The sequence below is a fragment of the Glycine max genome, chromosome 10, assembly GCF_000004515.6.
Source record: "Glycine max cultivar Williams 82 chromosome 10, Glycine_max_v4.0, whole genome shotgun sequence".
Lineage (NCBI taxonomy): Eukaryota > Viridiplantae > Streptophyta > Magnoliopsida > Fabales > Fabaceae > Glycine > Glycine max.
The window spans coordinates 28,651,935-28,674,394 of record NC_038246.2 but is presented as its reverse complement, the minus strand read 5'-3'; the positions used below and the strand labels follow the sequence as shown (position 1 = coordinate 28,674,394).

At 36.8% G+C, this 22,460-nt stretch overlaps 1 protein-coding gene and 1 long non-coding RNA gene across 4 annotated transcripts; both read left to right on the top strand.

Annotated features, from left to right (window-relative positions):
* The first annotated feature begins 1,172 nt into the window (after positions 1–1,172).
* On the top strand, positions 1,173–20,706 carry LOC100811261 (protein RETARDED ROOT GROWTH-LIKE). Of its 3 annotated transcripts, XR_005886997.1 has the most exons (9): positions 1,173–1,682; positions 3,157–3,265; positions 3,992–4,151; positions 10,948–11,096; positions 11,190–11,341; positions 18,686–18,800; positions 18,918–19,081; positions 19,347–19,421; positions 19,984–20,706. XR_005886997.1 is itself a non-coding variant. In XM_014763115.3 (8 exons), exons 1-7 carry the CDS (start codon positions 1,261–1,263, stop codon positions 19,053–19,055), a joined length of 1,245 nt encoding a protein of 414 aa, XP_014618601.1. In that variant the 5' UTR covers positions 1,173–1,260; the 3' UTR covers positions 19,056–19,081; positions 19,347–19,526. The 3 variants fall into 3 exon arrangements, 2 of the variants coding, with proteins under 2 accessions (XP_014618601.1, XP_003535931.2); XM_014763115.3 differs by lacking the exon at positions 19,984–20,706 and having other exon boundaries at positions 19,347–19,526; XM_003535883.4 differs by lacking the exon at positions 19,984–20,706 and having other exon boundaries at positions 18,918–19,526.
* LOC121173000 (uncharacterized) lies at positions 4,723–10,731 on the top strand. The gene is made up of 3 exons (XR_005886998.1): positions 4,723–9,729; positions 10,144–10,194; positions 10,713–10,731. It is a non-coding gene; the product is annotated as an uncharacterized lncRNA (long non-coding RNA).
* Positions 20,707–22,460: the final 1,754 nt, after the last annotated feature.

Below are 22,460 nucleotides of genomic sequence, written 5' to 3'. Positions count from 1 at the left end.
ATAGATATCACCTAAAAGAGGCATAGATATCACCAGTGATATTGCTCAACCATATGTGGATTTGATGCCCATTACATATTGAAGAACCTACAAAAATGAGCCTCTGGAATAGACTCTTTGATGCATAATATTTTTTTTATTAATGATTACAATTTTCTTAATGATTTGACGGACAATATGTTAGGCCTCGTTTGGGGTGGTTGTATGTTTGTAGTTTTGAAATTTTATAAAATCAAAATCAGTTTTAGTGTTAAGTTTTCGATTGTAGTTTTTAATTTTAAAAAGATGTTGCAAAATAAGCAAGAAAACAAATCAATTTGAGATAGGCAACAACAACAGATCATCATCAACAATCAATAATAAGAAACATTTTGACTCAATTGAACATTTTATCGAACACCTAATGAGCATCTTAACATAATTCCCTTTGCATGTCCAACATTGAAGTTCTAATAACAAGAGCCCAGATCCACCAGAAAATGAAAAGGTAATCACGGAACACAAAAATAGATTACATATCACAAGCCAAGAACCTTGACTAGAGCAAGAGCATTCTTCGATTCAAACCCAGCGGTGGCCAGAAATCGTCACCGACAGTTTCACACGACAACGCTCATGGTGATGGTTACAAAGCAAGATCACAAGCGACAGGGGCCATGACTACATGGTGAGACAAAGCGACATCGGAGATTAGTACCAGAATCATGTTAGCCTAAGCTCCCTCCTCCGATCGTAGTTCCACTGTAACAACCTATTCTGTGTCGAGCATCGCTACTTTGATCACCATGACTACTTGTATGACTGCAAGGCTGTCGAGAGATAATCCATCACAAAAGAAAATCCAATCGTTAAAGCTACGAAGATGAGATGATGGTGGTGGGTGAGGAGGAGGAAGATGAAGAACTTACCGTTAAGCAACGACGATAATGACAACGATAACAAGTGGCAATTGGTCAGTGGCAAAGGAAGAGAGCAATTGGATAAAGATAAAATCAACAACCAAAACCAAAAACCTATTTTCATTTTTTTGGAAATAAGGTAAAATCTGTTTTGAAAAGAAGAAAAAAAAAACTATTCACGACCATTAAAACCGAAAATTAAAATCTGACAATCACTCCAAACGGGGGCCTTAAAGAGCATGTTGGCAAAAAGAAAAATAATATAGTTGAAAAAAATAAAATAATAAAAAAAAAACAAACGAGGGTTAATTGCAAAGGAATAGCCTCATTCTGTCCGTGTCTGCATCCGAAACCAAAACAGATGTGGCGCACCACTTTAGACAGCAGCACCATGAGAGCCCTGCGCCTTCGTTCCTTCCTCTTCTCTTCATCTTCTTCCTCTTCCTCTTCTTGTTGTTCACTCATCAACATTTTCTGCCCATCCTCCTCCTCCTCTTCGTTTACGACTTTGACTACAATCATCTCTCACTCTTTTCTTCCTTTTCCCCCAACGACGCGCGTCTTGTTCACCGACTCGCGCCGCTTCGGCTCCCCCGTTCCGCGCCGCTTCGGCTCCCCCGTTCCGCGCTGCGTTTCGTCCCTCCCCACCCTCGACTGGAACGACGCCGTTTCCTGCTCTGAGGTCGAGGTTGACGCCAATGCCGCCGACGGCGGCGATGACGGAGCCGTCGACCAAGACACAAAGCCTTCTATTGCCGTCAGAGCCTTCTTCTTCTCTACTAGGTATTCATCATTCACCTCAATTCTTCTTGTTTCACTGTAATCATTTTCCCCCAAATTTTTATGAAAAGGACTTCATGTTATGCTATGCTATGCTTCATTTATCAATTTACTTTTGTGTTGTTTTTCTTTTCTTTTCTTTTAATTTGAAATTGAGAAACAAAGCATAATGCATATGCGAAGGAATTTCACTCTAACCATTCCCCCCAATCTTTTAGAGGAAGGACATAACAGGTTATGTTATGCTTCATTTATTAATTTTTTAAATTTGGAATTTAGAAGCAAGAATAATGTATATGTGAAGGAAAAATGTGGAGGATTGGTTAATTGGTTTGGATTTTGGAACATTTCTTCGTAGTTGCAACTTTGGTTATATTATTATTGTTATTATTTGCAAAATTATCTTTTGTACAATGAAGGCGAACAAAGGGTATGGAGAACACTATAATTGTGGGGATCATGTTGAATTGAATTTAAAGAAACATTTGAAACGAAAAGAATGGCAAACTGTGTTAGATAATAAACTGATGTTGTAAATTTAAACCAGGGACAAATTATATGTATGCTTGACTTGTGTTACTTTCTAATGCGGCATTAGCATTACTTGTTTTCGTTATGTTTGTACATAATGCAGTGAGTGGTGATAGCCACAAACGGCTCATGTCTTATGATGAGCCTAAGATACTACAGTTTTTTTTTTTTTTGGCTCAGCAAAAATAGGATGTTATTAATAATAATAGTACCAGAGGTACTAGAAAGATACATGTTTAAAGTAACTGAATATCTGGTTCTTGTGTATACACAGAACCAAGCTATTGCAGTTGCTTGACAAGATGAATCTTTTTCATGTGTCAGAAGAACTATTTGTGCTTGGGATTAAAATAGCTGGCTATGTTGGCCTGCAATGGCTGCATTGTGATATTTAAAGGCATGATTAGTGCTTTATGATTATTCAATGGGTTGCCATTGAAGACTATAATAATGTTCCACACCATTCTCATTCTCAAATATCTTTATGAATTGTGCCATATGCAGTAACAAGAAGTCGCCGGCTTGCTGCATTTTCAGCTTAAAATTTGGCATTCATTTTTAAAATTGGAAAATGTGCCGCCTGTGCTCCAAAACTGTTCTTATCGCGTGTTTTCATTGAACCATGCTTGTAGTTTAATTACTCCTCTGGATATTAGTCATTAGGGTTGTCTACCACACAAAAGTCATGATCCTGAGTATGTTATTCTAATACTGTTGTCATTAGAAAGCTATCAATTTTTTATTTTTGGGTGAGAAATGGACAAAAAAGAGTGTCGTCTTCAGTTATTCATGAAGTGTTTAGGACAAAGTAATATTTTTATGAATTGTTTAGTGCAAAGTAATATTGCAGATTTTTCAAAATCGGATAACTAAATATTGCTATCTCAATGGTGGCTTGTTTCACATATATATAGATTTATTCTCTCTTTCATTTCTTTGAATGTAGTGTTGATTTAAAAAGCTTGGTGGAACAGAACAAAGCAAACTTTGTCCCGCCATCATCACGCATGACTAATTATGTAGTTCTCAAGTTTGGAGATATTTGTGTTTCCAAGGTATGTCGCTCTTGCACTATGATTTTGTCCTCACTATTTACCCATGTTCTGTCTTTTCGTTAGTTTGCAATTTTTGGTTATTGGGGCTATGGTATCTAGTATCTAGGCAGTGCATATCCTGTATGGTTAGGATGTCTAGGAATAATAAGTAATATTGCTACTATGTCTTTGTAGAGTTTTATCCTCAGTGCTACCTGAAGAAAGGTGTAAAAGTGTTTGAGAACATGATTCACAATCTACATCTTTTAATTTTATTTGGAGGAAAGAGAGATGATGAAATTTTGTGACCTCAACTACTATTGGCCAACTATTGTTTCTTTTTTATTGTCTTTAATGGTTAAACATTTTCTTATATAAAACATCACGAGACCGAACTCATTCCTGTGGTGTATAAATAGAATCCATCTAGAATGAGTTATGAGGTTTAAGATAAAAGTTGAAGCAGTGTAAATCATCTTTGTTTGTGCATATTGCTATGATGTCTGTGAATACTGACAATACATGTTTACATCTTATTAAATCAAATTGAAGCCTCTTCTTTGTAGCCTTTTTGCAATTATAGATCACTGTTCTTAAATTGTAAGCTATAACTATTTCTTTCTTTTATTTTCAAGCATTCATGCACTAGACATCAGTGATAGTAAGTGTATTGTGTGCGTTCTGAACTGTTTTATAAACATTTGAAGTCATAAGATCAGTGATAGTAACTGCGAACTACTTTTTTAGGGTCCAGGTACTTTCTTGAGTGGACGCAATGGCTGTTACATGGTGGTTTTTCAGTATGGTTCCATTGTATTGTTTAATGTCCCTGAGCATGAGGTTGATGCTTATTTGAAAATTGTTAAGAAGCATGCATCTGGTCTGCTTCCTGAAATGAGAAAGGATGGTGAGTTCTGATTTCCAATTTGTAGTTAAACTTTAAATATAATGCATAATTTTTTTTGTGTTATAAATAGCAGATTGTGGAAAATGACAGAAAGCCAAAAATCTGCCATGTGTGTGTGTGTATGAGGAGGGATCAAGTTACTCCAAGAGTTATGGATCTTCACCATTGATTTTTTTGGAACCTAATGGTTAAGATAAACTATTCATTACAACCATTAGATTTCATGAAAAATGAAGGGTAAAGATGAAGAGTAACTCTAGAGTAAGTTGATCCCAGATCCACTTACTCCAAGAGTAACTCTAAAATTTTTTTAAAATTACTCCTCATCCTCACCATTCATTTTCTTAAGATCTAATGGTTGTAATAAGTAACTAATCTTAACCATTAGATCTCAAGAAAATGAATGATGAGGATGAGGAGTAACTCTAAAAGGATTACTCTTGGAGTAAGTGAATCCCCCCTCCCTCCCCCTTCCTTCTCTCTCTCTCTCTTTATATATATATATATATATATATATATATATATATATATATATATATATATATATATATATATATATATATGGGTTCACTAACGCATTGTTGTAGGATTCTGCCAAACCCAATAATACAAGACAACAAGTGTCATGTTTTCCTTTGCTGAACTGTTGTGCTGCTATCTCTTCTATTTCATGATGAAAGATTTTGCTATTATGATTCCCTTTTCAAATCATATGCTGTGTGACAACTATTTCAACTTTTGGGATTTGTTTGTGTCAATTTTGTGTCTGAGCTGAAGAAACATGTTTTAGTTTTTGTCTTGTCTGGATAGATTTCTTTTCTTTAGTGCTTGGGAAGAAACTTTCCAGATCTAGTTCAGAAGGTTTATGTTTGTATGTCTCATCATTTTATTGTTATCTTGGAATCTAGCAAGATCATGTGACATCCAATTCCTTTATGATTAGAGAATGTATGGATTAATAATGGTTCTTTTATCCTTTTAATAAGAAATTTTTGGGAAACACCCATGAGGCGTTTGGTAGGGGAGAAATTTATAGTTTCTTAAGAATCTTAGATTGGGCAACTTAGTTTTCCATGTTTATTACCTACTTTAAAAAATAATGATCCTGGGAAAGTATTTTAGCTAGCTTCCCACAAAAACTTTCCCATGGAGGGGGGGTGGGAATATAACTTTCCCGAGTTAAATATTTTTTTTACTGCAGTAATAATATGACATTACTTTTATTAAATTATTTAATGTGGTAAATAATTAAAGTAACTGGTAAAAATATCACGTAACTCTATGATTCATAGGAAACTTATATAAATATTCCCAATAACATTTATTTGGGTTTCTTGAGTTTCTGTTTGTTTATTTGGGTTTACTGATAGGGGCTAACCCAAGAAGAGTGGAAACTTGGGAACCGATTGTGGCAAAATTTCAAAGGAAGCTTTCTAAATGAAGACAAAGACACTTGTCATTTGGTGGAAGGGTGTGCTTGATAAAATCAGTGCTCAACTCAATTCTGATCTTCTACCTTTCCTTCTTTAAGATTCCAAAGAAGGTCATAGAGATATTGGTAAGGCTGCAAAGGAGGTTTCTATGGGGTGTGGGAGTGGATGAGTTCAAGACTGCGTGGGTGAAATGGGAAACGGTATGTCTACCAAACTACCATGGAGGTTTGGGAGTTAGGGATTTAGAATTGATTAATATGGCACTGCTAGGAAAGTGGAAATGGAGCATGCTTCAGGAGGATGATACCATTTGGAATAGAATTCTGGTTTCTAAGTATGGGGGATGGAGAGTGTTAGATTTGGAGAGGGTCAACCAGCCGGAATCACTATGGTGGAGGGATTTAAAGAAGTCATGTGGCGCCTCGGCGGTTGGGGAATGGTTCAATAAAGGCATGAAACTAAAAATTGGATGTTGGAGTAGGGTAAATTTCTGGACTGATAAATGGATGGGGGGACCGGAGTTGCTAGGTGAAAAGTTCCCATGCCTTTTTGTCTTGTTTGAACAACAAAACTGCAAAGTGGCGTGGATGGGCTTTATGTGGGGATCTTCTTGGGAATGGACTTTTGTTTGGAGAAGAAACTTTCAGTATTGGTAGGTGAATTTAGTGTCAGATTTTCTGGCTGAACTGAATAATTATAGTATTCGACCAAATGAACAGGATGTGGGAGGTCGGGAGCAAAAATCTACACTGTTAGTGGGGCTTATGCATGGTTGTATGAGACGGTAGTTGGATCTTCAGAAGAGGAGATATTCAAAAGGGTGTGAAATTAAGTCCCTAATAGGGTGGGTCATTTTGTGTGGACGCTGGTGAGGGATAGACTGCCAACTGGAAGAAATCTAAGTCTGAGACAAATCCCTGTTGGGGATGTAAACTATGAATGTCCGTTATGTTTGAGGGTTGAGGAATCAATAGATCACCTATTTTTTGGCTGTGAAAGGGTAAGAGATATATGGCAGGAGTGTTACTCGTGGATTGGGGTTTCTTCAGTGGGTCAGGTGGTGCCAAGGGAACATTTTTTTTTTGGAAGGCAAAAATATATATTATTAATATGAATCATAGCAGTACCAGGGGTACTGGTGAAGTATACATGAATACAAGACACTTAGTGTGTCGCCTTCCAACATAAACAAATACCTAACATTAATCCCACTACATAGGATAAATATACCCAGCCCATATTAACTAAAATATTCCACAAGGTTAGAAGACCATTGATTGAAAAAAATACTAAAGTTTTTCTCTCTGGTCTTTAACCATGACCATTTGATGAATAAAGCATCGTCCATCACTTTAGAAGGTTGAAAGTGATTGCCCTCGAATACCAATTGGTTCCTATGCTGCCATATGGAGCTAGTCAATGCTACCCACCATCCATATCGATGAGATTGGTTTTGCCCTGCAACAAAACCCTCACAAAATTGGGCAAAATGTGATGCTGGAGAAGGTGCAATGGGGCCAACCATCTGGTTCCATCTCATGGATTCCCACCAAAGCCCTGTGGTCATTTTACAATTGAAGAACAAGTGATCCACCTCCTCTTGAGCATTCCCACATAGAGGGCATGAATTATCCTGAATCGGCACATTTCTTCGAAGGAGATTTCCCCTAGTGGGTAATCTATCTAAAATAAGTCTCCAAGAGAAAATCGCAGCCCTTGGGGGGATATTCAGCTTCCAAATAGTCTTTAAGATGTTGGCCTCTGGAATTTGATTGCTGGTCATCAATAATCTGTAGGCTGACTTAGTAGAATATATACCACTGGGATCAGCTTTCCAGACCCTAATATCCTGCATATGAGGCTGGATTTGTATATCAGTAATTGCTTCCAAAAATGCCACAGCTATATGTTGCTCATAATCAAATAGATTCCTTCTCCACTTTAAGTCCCAACACCAATTGCCTTGAGAGAAGTTTCCCATGTTGGAGATGGTGCTATTCTTCTGAGCACTAATCAGGAATAACTGATTATATTGCTGTTCAAGTTTATAATCTTCCCCCAACCATTTATCTTTCCAGAATTTAATTTTTTCCCCTCCCCCTACCTTCCATACCATCTGCTGATGAATAAGACTGAACTCAGGCTGCTGATATAGCTTTCGAAGGTCCTTCCACCATTGAGAATGCCAAGCTTTATCCCTCCCATTACTAAGATCTGACCAGCCTCCGTATTTTGACATTAAAATTCTGGCCCACAACTGGTTGTGATTAGAGGATAAAGCCCATACCCATCTACCCATCAAAGCTGTGTTGAATTTAGAAATATCTTTGACCCCAAGGCCCCCATCTCCTTGGGGAGACATATGACATCCCACTTCACCCAAGGGATTTTCTTATGCCCTTGATCACCCCCCCACAGGAAGTTCCTTTGCAAGGAAACAAGTTTGAGAGCTATTCTTCGTGGAAGCTTGAAAAAAGATAAAGTATATATGGGTAGAGCAGTCAGGACAGAATTGATTAGAGTAACCTTTCCAGCCATAGATAAAATTTTCTGATTCCATTTAGATAGCTTAGCTTCATATTTGCTGATCAGAGGTTCCCACACCAAGCTGCTGGTAGACTTTGCCCCAATGGGAATGCCCAGATAATGGAAAGGAGTCTCCATATGTCTGCAGTTCAGAAATTGTGCTGCTTCATGAATCCAGTTAGCCTCAGCTCCAAAAATCCCAAATTGGCTTTTTGCAAAATTAATCTTCAATCCAGATGCCAATTCAAAACCCCTCAGCATAGCCTTCAAAACAATGACATTATCCCATGAAGCATGCCCCACAAATACTGTGTCATCTGCATATTGCAGAATATTCACAGGCTCATTTTGCTTCCCTACCTTGAAACTTCTATACAGGTTCTTGGCTGTTGCTACCCGCATCATTCCAGTCAAGCCTTCAGCCACTATGTTAAAGAGCAAGGGGGCTAAAGGATCCCCTTGTCTCAAACCTCTAGTGGGAACAAATTCCTTTGAAGGGCTGCCGTTTACTAGGATTGATATAGTGGCAGATTGCAAACAAGCATTGATCCATTTTCTCCATGTAAGGTTGAAACCCATCCTATCCAACATGTAATCCAGGAAAGACCATGAAACCGAATCATATGCCTTCTCGAAGTCCACCTTAAATACCAAAGCTGGCTTCTTACACTTTTTAGCTTCCTCAACAGCCTCATTGAGAATCAAAGTTCCATGAAGGATATGTCTATCCTTTATGAAAGCTGATTGTCTTTCATCAATAAGGCCAGGCACCACCATCCTCAAAGTTCCTATGTCTATCCTTTTAGCCAAGGGAACATTTTCTGCAGCATTGGTACTGTGAAAGCGGCAGAGTTGATGGGCAGAGGTGGATGGTGTTGTGGGCTGCTGTAACATGATGTATTTGACGTCATAGGAACAAGTGCATTTTTAACAATCGGGAATTCCAAGGGGAAACAGTACTAGATGATGCAATGTTCTTCATTTGGTCGTGGATGAAGGCACTGGAAAAGGGTTTTAATGTCCCATTCCAAGTATGGAGTAGTAATGCTAGAATGAATTTTGTAAGGGGAGGAGTGGAGTAGAAAGCAATAGGGGAAATTTTTTGTTGTGGGAATATTTTGAGGTGGGAGCTTTCACTCGGTGACAAATCCAAAGAATCTTTCTATTATACATCTCAAATGTATTTGTGAAGATTCTCTGGATTTCGTGAGGGGGGATGCCTAAGGGCTGTGTATACCAGCACCGCTGGTGCTATACAGTTTTACTTATAGTATATATAATATAATACATATTTTTGCTGATAGAAAAAAAATAACATTTATGATCAACCAAATGAATTTTGTTAATTCCCAGGAATCATGATTCTTGGGATTTATGATTTCCAAGAATCATAATTCTTGGGCATGAAAAAACTTCTCCCCTACCAAACCCCCCAATGTTCGAGACGGGGACAATTAAATTTAAGTTTTTGAGGAGGATAAAATGTTTGGAAGGATTGAAAAAGAATGGAACAGAAAATGTCTTTAGCGCCAGTGTGACATCAAAATGAAAAATGATGAAAGTCTTTGTGAGGTGGAGATTCTTGATGATATGGAAGACAAAAAAATTATTTGTAATAGGTAGGAATTCTTTCTTGATGACATCGAATTCTTGATGAAAGCCTTTTTTATTTGAAGTGCACTACTTAATAGAATTAATAGTAGTGACATGTTGTAGGTTCATAGGTTGCATATGGTTGTTTCCTATGACACATGTATAATCGATGGTGCTTGCTTGGATTCTGTTCCTCACCTCATCTTTACATTATTTACTGCAGTTTATTCATGGAACTCTTTATTTGGCATTTTCAGTGAATGTTGGATGTGTCCTAACTCCTAAGTTACTGGACCAATTTGTGATTGTTAGAAATTAGAATAGAATAACATGCATTTTATGTATCACATGTTAAATAAGTTCATGCATCACTTGTTCTATACATTTAGTTTTGTAGTGATTAGTATTTAGGAAATAAAATCCTTTCACTCTTTGCCTAGGAAGTAGATGTTATGCACAAACTAAGAAGTGAATACTCAATCAGTTTCCAAGTAATTCCACCCTATCTCATTCTCTCTCTCCCTCTCTTCTCCTCTTCCCTTAAATTTAGCAGTGATCATTTGCTTTTATGATTTTGATAGAAATAAAGGTTTAATTACCCTTTTTGTCCCTATAGTTGCAATGACTTTCCCTTTTAGTCTCTAACTCTCTATTGTTTAAAACATCTCATTTTGGTGCTTATAGTTGCAAGTTTTTAATCATTTGAGTCCCCACTGTCTAAAATCATCTAATGTTTTAAAGGATCTGGATGTAATGATTTTAGACAGTGAGTACCAAAAGGGTTAAAAAATTGCAACTATAGGGACCAAAATGGGATGTTTTAAACTATAGGGACTAAAAGGTAAATTTGTTGCAACTATAGGGACCAAAAGGGTAATTAAACAAGAAATAAATATGCTCTATTTTGTGGCGGTGTACAATCTATCTACAAGTTTGGTTTGGAACCTTTGTTTGACTGATTTTCAGTTTTCTTGAACTGTGGTATTAATTCTATTGAACACTTGCCTAGGCTTATGTCACTTTCTGCCTGACGTGTCGTAAAAGCACATAGACTCGGAGCCCATATTTTGCACTGTGTTGTAGCTTGAAATTCGTGATCCAAGTCGAGCAGTATTTCTTTGTAGACATGTGAAAATCTATTAGTATCATAGCCTTGTGATTATTACATTTTTCTTTTTTCTATGGTCTCATAATATGCTTTTTATACAATTTAATTTTTATTGTTTTGAATTATGAGATTTTAGAGTATGAAGTTAGAGAAAAACCAGCTTTAAGCACATGGATGCAAGGTGGACTAGATTACATAATGTTACAATACTTGAACATCGACGGCATTCGAACTATTGGTAGTGTTCTAGGTCAAAGTATTGCTCTTGATTACTATGGTCGGCAGGTATGCTCTTTTTATGGTTAGGATTTTCTGATGTTTGGATATACTGGATGCTGAAGATATTCCTCTAACAGTCCCCTTCTGCTTTTATTCTAGGTTGATGGAATGGTTGCAGAATTTACAGACATAAACCGAGAGATGGAAGCAACTGGAAAATTCAAAATGCAAAGGAAGAAACTTTTCCAGTTGGTGGGCAAGGCAAATTCAAATCTTGCTGATGTGATTCTAAAGCTTGGACTATTTGAGAGGTAATAATTCATGGTAACAAAATTGTGCAGGTTAATTTTTTAACATTCAAAATTGAAAAGAGAAATTGTACTTTTGTTACTAGTTTCTGCCTATTTGGTAGATTCATGTAGTTTCAATTTAAGGAATGAGACTGTAGGATCTAGAGAGGGTGGATGTACTAAGCTTTAACCCTGCAAATAGAGAGTCTGTTTTCAAGATTTGAATGACATCTAAATCACAAGGCATCAATCTTTATCATTGCATCAAGGTTGGGCCTCCCAAATGTATGTTGGATAGAGAAAAAATTAAGGGTAAATTAAATATTACACAATGATGCACAAATATGATGTGTACCCGGTACATAATGTGGTATGACAGTAAGATTATTCTAAAAATATATAGAATTCAATATATCTATAAGAACTCATAAAACATATGCAATTGCAACTCTACAAATCCAACTTAAGAAAACATCTTGGATATTATTAAAAACAAAATAAAATTTATAAATCATTGTCATCATAAATCACTTCCTATTGTCTACAAATAGGAATAGTATCAATCTCATTTTTTTTCTCGAGATCATCCATAAAGAACATCTTACAACACAACGTCGGATGCTCACAATCGTAGAGACCTTCCCTTTCTCTGAAACGGAGCCTTCACTGGAACAGAGGCTCCATCAAATGGCGCCTTCATTGAGGCGCACCAAACCCTGGGTTCACCGGCAATGTTGCCAGCGGCAGACTGGCAAGAGATGGTGATGGATCAGCGATCTTGACGGAATAGACAGAGTGAGATCGTTCCCATTCTAATACCAAGTTTAGAATAGAGCTAGTTTGAATAAAATGCTTGAGTGAGTTAACACACTCAGCAGTTTGAATATATTACAGAGAAGAGGTACAGAGAGGTACACCTAGTCTAATATCTATGAAGTACAATAGATGCAACAAAAGTCAGCTTTTGCAAGGCTGGACAGCAGACATAAAATAGCTTTCATAACAAGCTTTTCTAATTCTAACAACCCCTTTCGGTGATGTTAACCAGTTCCTATCATATTCATCTTCTATTATGGCCAGAGAAGGTGCAGTGCACATCAACTCCTTCTAAAGACCAATTGAATCAGTTCATCTTTTAAACCCCCCGTCTATACCTAAAGGAAAGCCAACATCAGAGAGGTTATGGTAGAGAACTCTAGATTGAAGGCTTCTTGTGACCTTGGGTTGTAAATCTAACAAAACATTGTCACACTCATCCAAGCCTCTGGTTTGGAGGTTATATGTTATGAAGCAATGTCTGTATTTGAAGGTGACCGGGTGTATTCATATTTTAAAAACTAGGACCACACAAAGCTTTCTGTCCCAATGTGTTCATGCGTCTTGCTGATTTTGAGACTAGCAGTCATCTATTTCCACATTGTCCTGCTGTTAGCTATTTGTGGTGTATACTATGGTGAATGTTGGATTTGTCTATGAAACTAGGAGCATATTTTTAATGTCATTTTAAATGTTGTTACATCCTGAGTGAGCTCTTTTAGTTGGACTGTTTAAATGTGATATATGGTACATTACTCAGGGTTTTAAATAGTGCACTATACTGGAGCAGAGCAACCCCTACAAGGGCTGCTATACTGGAGCAGTTTAGTGTAGCAGCCATAGCGGTGCTATATTGGTACTATATGTTGATTCCAAGAGTCCTTCAAATAGAGGCATTGGGTTTTTTTGGGGGGCTACCTCAATTTTCAAAAATGAAATTGTAGTAGTAGTGTGAAAATGATAAAAAAGACTTGGATTTAAAAGATGATGATTGATTTTCCTATCTTGGAAACTTGTATTTGACTTTTGTTGTTATTTACTTGTATGTTTTGTTTAGGACACGTATTATTAGAACCTTGATGATGGATACTAGGCCAATAGCCAGGCCCACAATATGGAGAGTGTACTCTAGGAGAAAGGGAACAAAAGAGTAAGTGCAGAGGTGGCAGTGAGAGAAAGTGAGTAGGTGCTGTGGTAGTGGAATTTGGTTATAGATGGGTCTGTGGGCAGGGAGTGGGGGTATGCCAATTGATGAGTTAGTTATGGGCAAAGAGCATTTGTGCCTCGGAAGGAGCTGAGCTCTGGGCAGTAGGAATCGTTATTCCTTTGTATTTCCTTTTAGGCATTATTAATATACCATATATCTACAGTAGTGATTGGTTGATACTACTGTTTCCATATTTGTGACTGGTTTCTAACAAATTGGTCCAACCTATCGGATATGGTTAGAGGAAAGGGAGATACAATTCAGTGCGATTCATTTTTAAGGAACTAGCGAATGCCACCGAAGAAGATGGAAGCATAGGTAGCCGCTTTAGAAAGTGAGGTTGTGAGTCTTCGCAACGTTCTTACCACAATGCAGTCTAAGGCAGAAGAGAATCAGGAGAAGCTCATCACCATGCTGGAGGAGTGGTTGACAATGAGCAGTGGTGGAAAATTGGTTGTTGAGCACCCGTGGACACCATTTTCGATGAATTCCGGCATTCTATGAAGATTGTGGAATTACCCATGTTTACTGGTGATGACCCCGCAGGCTGGATTGCACACACGGAGATTTACTTTCAGATCCAAGATACGAGCCCAAAAATTCGGGTGACCTTGGCTCAGTTGTGTATGGAGGGTTCCACAATTCACTTCTTCAAGTCGTTGTTGGACAACAAGAGGGAACTTACATGGGAAAACCTTAAGGTTGGGTTGTTGGAGCGATAGGTATCAGCGAAGGCAATGTGTATGAACAACTCGCTGCACTCCAACAAGTTGTCGGAGTCGACAAGTACATCTAGGAATTTGAACGATTAATTGCTCAGGTACCACGTCTTCCCGACGATCAATATTTTGGATATTTCATCCGTGGGTTGAAAGAGGGAATCAGAGGACGAGTTCGGAGTATGCGGATGTTGGGGACTCTATCGCGTTCACATAGCTGAATTTTACAAGGGCAGTAGAGCATGAGTTGTCGGAAAAGGATGTTTCATCGATGCAAAGAAATGCAAGTTTTCGCAATGGGTACAGGTCGGGTTTCGTGCCCCAACCCAATCACACGATGGGTCAGATTGGGGGTCTGTATGTAGCAATAGGGAGGTGCAATCAGGAGATGTTAATGGGTCTGGGCCTCCCAAAGGGCAGCCTCATGAGCAATTTCGAAATCAGAACAGAGACAGAGTAGTTCAACACTTGCCTTACCAAGAGTTTTTGGAGAGACAACAGAATGGTTTATGCTACAAATGTGGAGGGGCTTTTCACCCCCAACATTAGTGTCTTGATCGCCAACTAAGGCTGATGGTCCTAGATGAGGAAGATGGAGAAGCCCAGGTGTTGGCTGCGGAAGGTGAGGAAGAGGGGGAGTTGGAGGGCGAGTGCAGTGTTGTGTTTGGGAAGCTTGCTTGCAGAAAAAGGATGGAGGCCACAGGCTATGAAATTGAAGGGGTCTATCAAAGGGGTACCCATTCTGATTTTGGTGGACAGTGGAGCCCCACATAATTTCATTTCAAGGAAATTGGTGACAGTGCTGGGTTTGTTGATAGAAGAGACTAGACCAATGAGAATCAAGATGGGTGATGGGTATAGGAACATAGCACAAGGAATTTGCAATGGAGTGGAGCTGGAATTGGGAACCATCAATTTCCCAGTTGATTCCTTTTTGTTTGATTTGGCAGGAATCGATGTTGTCCTGGGCATCTCGTGGCTAGCTTCTCTTTGCTGCATGTGGGTTGATTGGAGCAAATAGAGCATGCAATTTCAATTAGGGGACAAATGGATGGAGTTAAAAGGGGAGGATAATGGTGTTTTAGGACAAGTAGCATTGCAAAGTTTGTTTGGAAAATCATTCCAAGTGGTTGATGGGCTGTTGGTGTGCACGGAGTTGCAGGTCAGCAACACCAAGCCGAATGGAATGGTGCTGGAACCCTCTTCATCTCAACCACCTCTAGACATCACTGTTGCTGGATCGTTATGGGGATTTTTTCAAGGATCCTCGAGGATTGCCACCTAACAGAGGTAAGGAACACACCATCACACTATTAGAAGGCCAAGGTCCAGTTAACGTAAGACTGTATTGCTATCCCCACCATCAGAAGAATGAAATTGAGAAGCAAGTGAAAGAGTTGGTTGATACAGGTATGATTTGCCCCAGCCATAGTGCTTCTTCAAGTCTTGTAATCTTGGTGAAAAAGAAGGATGCGACGCGGAGGATGTGTGTGGATTATAGGACCCTAAACAAATTTACGGTACCAGATAAGTTTCCCATTCCTGTGATAGATGAGTTATTGGATGAATTACATGGAGCTCAATTTTTTTCTAAACTGGATTTGAAGTTGGGATATCACCAAGTCCGTGTTTGTGAAGAGGATATACATAAGATAGCGTTCAAAACATAGGAGGGTCATTACGAATACTTAGTAATGCCTTTTGGCTTGATGAACGCCCCCTCTACGTTTCAGGCATTGATGAATGAGGCTTTCAGAGGGATGCTGAGAAAATATGTGCTGGTTTTCTTTGAGGATATATTGATGTATAGCCTGGATTGGATGACTCATACGCAACATTTAACTGCAGTTTTGGATGTTTTGAGAAAAGAGAAATTGGTGGCCAACAAGAAGTGTTATTTTGGTCAAACATCTGTGGAGTACTTGGGTCACATTATCTCCTAAGAGGGTGTAGCTATGGATCCTTCCAAAATCCAAAGTTTGCTTCAATGGCCAAATCCAAAGAATGTGAAAGGTGTGCAAGGTTTCTTAGGATTGACGGGCTATTACTGTAAGTTCATCAAAGACTACGGTACAATAGCACATCCCCTTACTGATCTTACTAAGAAGGAGGGGTTCAAGTGGGGCATTCCAGAGCAGGCAGCATTTGAGGCTCTCAAGGGGCAGATGACTACAGGCCTGGTTTTGGCACTACCAGATTTCAGCCAGGAATTTATCATTGAAAGTGTCGCTTCAGGTCAAGGTTTGGGGGCTATCTTAATTCAAATTGGGCGTCCAGTAGCGCACTTCAGCAAAACATTGAAGGACAGGAATTTGACAAAATCGGCTTATGAAAAGGAACTCATTGCTGTAGCTTTAGCTGTTCAACATTGGAGACATTATTTACTGGGATGCTAATTTACAGTGTGCACAGATCACAAGAGCTTGAGGCAACTTCTTCAGCGCATAACAACAATGAACCGACAAAACTGGGCTGCCAAATTGTTGGGATATCGGTTTGATATTGTATACAAACCAGGTTTGGAGAATAAAGGAGCTGATGCGCTCTCTCACATGCTTTTCATACTATGGTGCATTATCCCGTATGGCGAGAGGGCAAAGAGGAGATTGAAGAAGTCCTCCAAGACGAGAGTCTTAAGGAGGTAATAGAAGCCTTAAAACAGAACTGTGAAACAAAAGCAGATTTTTCCTACAGTGATGGTGTTTTATTTTACAAAGGCAGACTGGTCATCTCAGCTAAGTCATCCTGGATTCCTATTTTACTCAAGGAATATCATTCAACTCCTCAAGGCGGTCATTCCGGGTTCTACCGTACTTATTGAAGGCTTGCAGCCAACTTGTATTGGGTGAACATGAAGAAAGATATCCAACAGTTTGTTAAAGAGTGTAATGTTTGCCAATGCCAGAAGTTCCTAGCTGTAGCTCCAGGAGGCTTATTACAGCCCTTTAACATTCCTAGCTGAGCTCTATGGTGGTCATGGACTGTTTGCCTAAGTACAGTCATTTTATTCCGCTGAATGTATACAGCTAAGGTGTTAGCCGAAATTTTCACTAAGGAGATAGTTCGCCTCCATGGAGTTCCCGCATCCATTCTAAGTGATCGGGATCCTATTTTTTGTAAGTGGTTTTTGGAGGAAATTATTCAAGCTGCAGGGGACACATTTGAAGATGAGCACCGCTTATCATCCACAAACGGAGGTGATTAATAGGTTTCTTGAGACTTTTCTTCGATGTTTTATTGCTGTTCAACCTAAGTCTTGGGTGTTGTGGCTACCTTGGGCTGAATATTGGTACAACACCACATTTCATGTATCCACGGGCACTTTGCCTTTTGAAATGGTTTATGGATGCAAACCTCCAGTGCTAACTGGCTTTTCAATAGGGGAGACAATGGAGGCTGCTCAACGGGAACTGTTAGATCACAACGAGGGTTTACGGTAGCTGAAGCATCATCTCCTAAGGGCTCAGAGCAGAATGAAGTCTCAAGCTGATCGCAAGAGGACTGAAAAGAATTTTGAGATAGGAGAATGGGTCTTTTTGAAGTTAAGACCTCATGGGCAACAAACAGTTAAGACCTCAACAGATAGGAGCAATTGCTTATAAGCTGAAATTACCGGATTCTGCTCGTATTCGCCCGGTATTTCATGTGTCATTATTAAAGAAAGCTATTGCCAACTACAGAGTTGAAGAGGAGCTTCCCGCAGATTTGGGCAGTGACACACCACAGGTTTGTGAACCTGCTGCTGTTTTGGCAGCAGACAATTATTGGTGCATTGGAAAGGTAAGCCAGTGGAAGAAGCAAATTGGGAAGAGGAGTTCAATTTTCACAGTCAATTTCCTCTTTTCAGACTTGAGGACAAGTCTGTTCTTGAAGAAGGGGACAATGTTAGAACCCCAGTGATGGATACTAGGCCAATAGCCAGGCCCACTATATGGAGAGTGTACTCCAGGAGAAAGGGAACAAAGAGTAAGTGCTGAGGTGTCAGTGAGAGAAAGTGAGTAGGTGCCAATTTGGTTAGAGAGGGGGTCTGTGGGCAGGGAGTGGGGTTATGCCAATTGATGAGTTAGTTATGGGCAGAGAGCATTTGTGCCTCTGAAGGAGCTGAGCTCTGGGTAGTAGGAATCGTGATTCCTCTGTATTTCCTTTTAGGCATTATTAATATACCATATATCTACAGTAGTGATTGATTGATACTACTGTTTCTATATTTGTGACTGTGGTTTCTAACACGTATGACTTTTTATTGTTATGAATGTCATTGATTTTGAGTAACTTTATATGTATATAGTATACATTATATAAACTAAATAATAAATTTCAAAATAAAAATAACAGTTATCCCTCTGTGGTGTATTTTGGGGCTAACCTAATTGCCATTGCTGCTATTGGCATGCTGAACTACTGAGGATTCTGTTCATACTCTATAGATCGTACCCATTGATTAATTGTATTTAAAATTTTCATATATTATTCCAAATAGAAATTGCAGACGTAAATTAAAATGCTTGTTACCCAAGGTAATCATAAATGGCATGCGTGTGAAATTGTACCTGACGATTGTAAAATTTCAAATGTTAGTCACTTTCTATGTTTCTTGTTATAAAATCTAAATGCTTTTTGCAGATCAGATATTGCTTGGAAAGATGCCAAATATGCTCAGATATGGGAATATCTCAGGGATGAATTTGAATTAACTCAGAGATTTGCTAGTCTTGATTTCAAGTTGAAATTTGTGGAGGTGTAACTTCTATCTACATAATTTATCGCTTGATTCTCTATCTGGATTTTCCATTGACTTTTTTCCTTTTTTATCTATAGGTTTTCGTTTTAACTTTTCCCCCTTTTAATTCTGCAGCATAACATCCGTTTTCTACAAGAAATTCTTCAAAATAGGAAATCTGATTTCCTAGAGTGGCTCATTATTGCATTGATTGGTGCTGAAATTCTTCTGTCTCTCTATGACATTGTTCATCGGTCTGCCATGAAATTTTAGCAGCATTTTTTCTGGTGGCATGTAAGGTTAGCATGCCATTGAAGAGCTGTAGCATACTAGTAGTTGGCTTTACTCATTTAGTTTTTAGATATTGGTTTCTCATGCAATAATTCATTGTGTCTCTTGTAAATAACAATTTTAAAGCCTTAAACCCAGTTCTTTACTAGTCAATAGTATAACTTTACATGTGTAGGATAGTATCACTCACTGAAAACCTGCACCTGTATGCTTTGTTGTATTATAATTGTCTATTGCATCGATTTATTATTCTGTTGAATTTTGTGAATGCAGGAAGTTGCCAATTTTCATGACCAGGGTTATTCAATAAAATGATATCTTTATTGCCAATACCTGTAGTCCAAAAAGGTAAAGTAAGGGCGTATTTATAAAATATTTATTTATTTATTTATTTTTTAATTCTGGACTATTAACTTACTCCTTGTTATATTAATATTACGCGAGTTTTATGAAGAAGTGTGTTAAAAATGGTATACTCTGCTATTGTTAAAACTCTAGACCAAGAAGAAATTCGAGGGAAGTTGGTTCCGTGTATTTCAGAGAGGATTTTCTTCAGAGATTACACATTTTATTTTAATAGCTACTTTCTAATTTGAAATAGCTTAATCTATGGTTAGGAAGTGCGCATCATGTACTGAATAAAGATGTATCATGCCATTGCCCAATCATTTTAAAAAACTCAACTGTGGACAGGAGACCAAAGCTGTTTAGAATACTAAATTGTTGGTTTATCAATTCGGATTCTTAGATTTTGTGGAAATAACTTGGAAAAATGTTGAGGTGAAAGGGTGAGATGCATATGTATTTAAAGTAAAACTGAAAATTATGAAGGGTAAGCTGAATCGCACAGAAAAATTTGGGGACTTATAGAACACATGCAATTAATTGGTTGAAATGATTAATGATACAGATTTAAAGTATGAATTGGGAGGTTTGAATGATGAAGAGCAGCACAAGAGGGAATGGATGGCAGAATTTTGGAAAGTATCAAAATGGTATATATGAATTTTATTTTCAACAAAAATTAAGAAGCAAGTGAATTAAAGTTGAGGACGACAATTTGTTCATATGATGAACTGAAGTAGAACTAATGCTATAATGGGTCTCTTAATGGAAGAATGTTGGGAAGAGGATCAGTAAGGTAAAAATGGGGGTCAAACAATTCTTCCAAATAGGTTTAATGAAAGTGGTTGGGAGAGACTTAGTTCTGAGTGGGTTACCTTTTACAACTATTGCGGAAGAGGAAAATAGAATGCTTATTATGTATGTACAAAATAATTGCAAAACCTTGTCTAAAAGGATAAAGTTGGTGACAAACAAGGTCGTTGTTGAAGCAAATTTGAGTTTGTTGGTGAGAGAAATATGCTGGATGGGGGATTGGTTGCTAATGAAATTTGGTTTAATTTTTAATGTTGATTATGAAATATCTCCTATGATTCATTGTGTTGACAATTCTTGTACTCAATGATGAGCCACATGAGTTTATATAGAAAATAGATTGGGCGCATCAACAACACCTGTGTAGACGATACCCTCATATTTGGTGAGGCCACAATGCATTATGTAGTAACATTGAATAGCATATTAAGATGCTTTGAGTTGGCTTCAAGAAAGCCAATTATTATGTTATAAATATTACATTTTTTTCATAATATATATATATATATATATATATATATATATATATATATATATATATATATATATATAAATTAATTTAGATTAAAATATAATTTTTGTCCTTTTATTTTTTAAATTTGTGATTTTAGTCTCATTTTTTAATTGAGACATTTCATTCCTACTTTTAAAAATTTTGCGATTTTAATATCTTTGATTAATTTTAGACTTGTTCACTCTTTACTTTTTTAATTCATTTTTTAATTAATTAAATAATTTTTTTAAAAATTGTCATCTAGATAATTAACAAACACGTGTCAATTGTGAAACTTTTTTTTCCAATACCGTATTTGAAGCTTTTTTAGATACTGTATATGAAGCTTTTAAACAGAGCCAAAATATTTTTTTAATAAATATATAAACTAATTACATTTAAATTAATTTGTAGTATAAAATTTTAACCAACATGATATAAATATTATTCAAAAATACTTATTTATAAAATATTTTAAATTATTTTATACCATTTCTAACTAAAATATTTTTATAGGATTTGAAATTAAAAATAAATATTGTTAAGTCTTTAATATGTTGTAATGTTAAATACTTAATAAAGAACTTTGTCACCTACAATGTTGTCGAACATGATTGTCTTCCATGCAGCGGTGGATGCACCTTATAGATATATATTTTTTAATTTTTATTTGTATATGTGTAATAATTGTTTTTTGCACCCATAAAAAATAGATATTGCTACCACAAGATATTTTTTTTTTCTAGAATGAATGTAAAAAATACAAGAAATAAAAAAAGAATAAATTAATGCTAATTTTGTTAGTTTATCTTATTAATTTTGGTAGTATTAACAATGGAAAGAATCATAGAATATTTTGAAAGTGTAAAACTATTACAAATTATTTCTGTCTCCACTAACAACTTTCTGGATCCGCCACTGCTCGAATGAATATATAATTATTGAAATTAACTTAATTTATGATATTATTACATAAGTATTTTAAAATTACTGTAATAAAAATATATATAATAAATTAATTTTAATATATTTATTATATATTATGTAAACATGATTTTATAGGATTTTAAAATAGAAATAAATATTATTTAGTCTTTCTTATGCAATTTGTTAGCTACTCATAAAAATAAATTATTTTTATAGAACATAAATTTTTATAAATAAAAGATGTTAAAAATATAATATTAATAAAATAGTAGTTATCATAACAAAATTTGCATGTAAGTAAAAAGAAAAAGGGAGAAAAAAAGGAAGTGAGAGAGAAAATAGGATTTTTTGGTCCTGAGTTAGATATCACAAATGTCTCCCCATGCGGAGAGACTGAAATCTTGTTTGCAGATCAGGGTTATTGACCTTGACCCACACAAATTTTTTTACACACAAAGAAAATCAAACATGAGTTTACAACTAAATAGATTGTTTCCCCCACATATAAATACAAGGAGAAATTAGACCACTAAGCCAAACCTATGAGTTAGAGAAAAGATGAAATGAAATAAAAGAGAGATTATAGAAGTGAAATAAAAAAGGAAAAAATTAGAAAGGAAAAGAGAGAAATTTTAGTGGGATTTTTTTTTTTCGAAATTGGGCTTAAATATATTTTTATTTATTGCAATTTAGTATTTTTAAATTTTTTGTACTTGCAAAAAAATATTTGCTTTTAGTCTTTACAAATTATATTTGTTTTATTTTTCATTCTTAAAACACTTTATATAACACTTTTCTTCACTAATCAA

Coding starts and splice junctions, on each gene's coding strand:
- LOC100811261 (XM_014763115.3), top strand. CDS start 1,261: ATGTGGCGCACCACTTTAGACAGCAGCACCATGAGAGCCCTGCGCCTT. Junction 4,152..10,947: donor TCCTGAAATGAGAAAGGATG/GTGAGTTCTGAT, acceptor ATGAGATTTTAG/AGTATGAAGTTAGAGAAAAA. Junction 18,801..18,917: donor TCAAGTTGAAATTTGTGGAG/GTGTAACTTCTA, acceptor TTAATTCTGCAG/CATAACATCCGTTTTCTACA.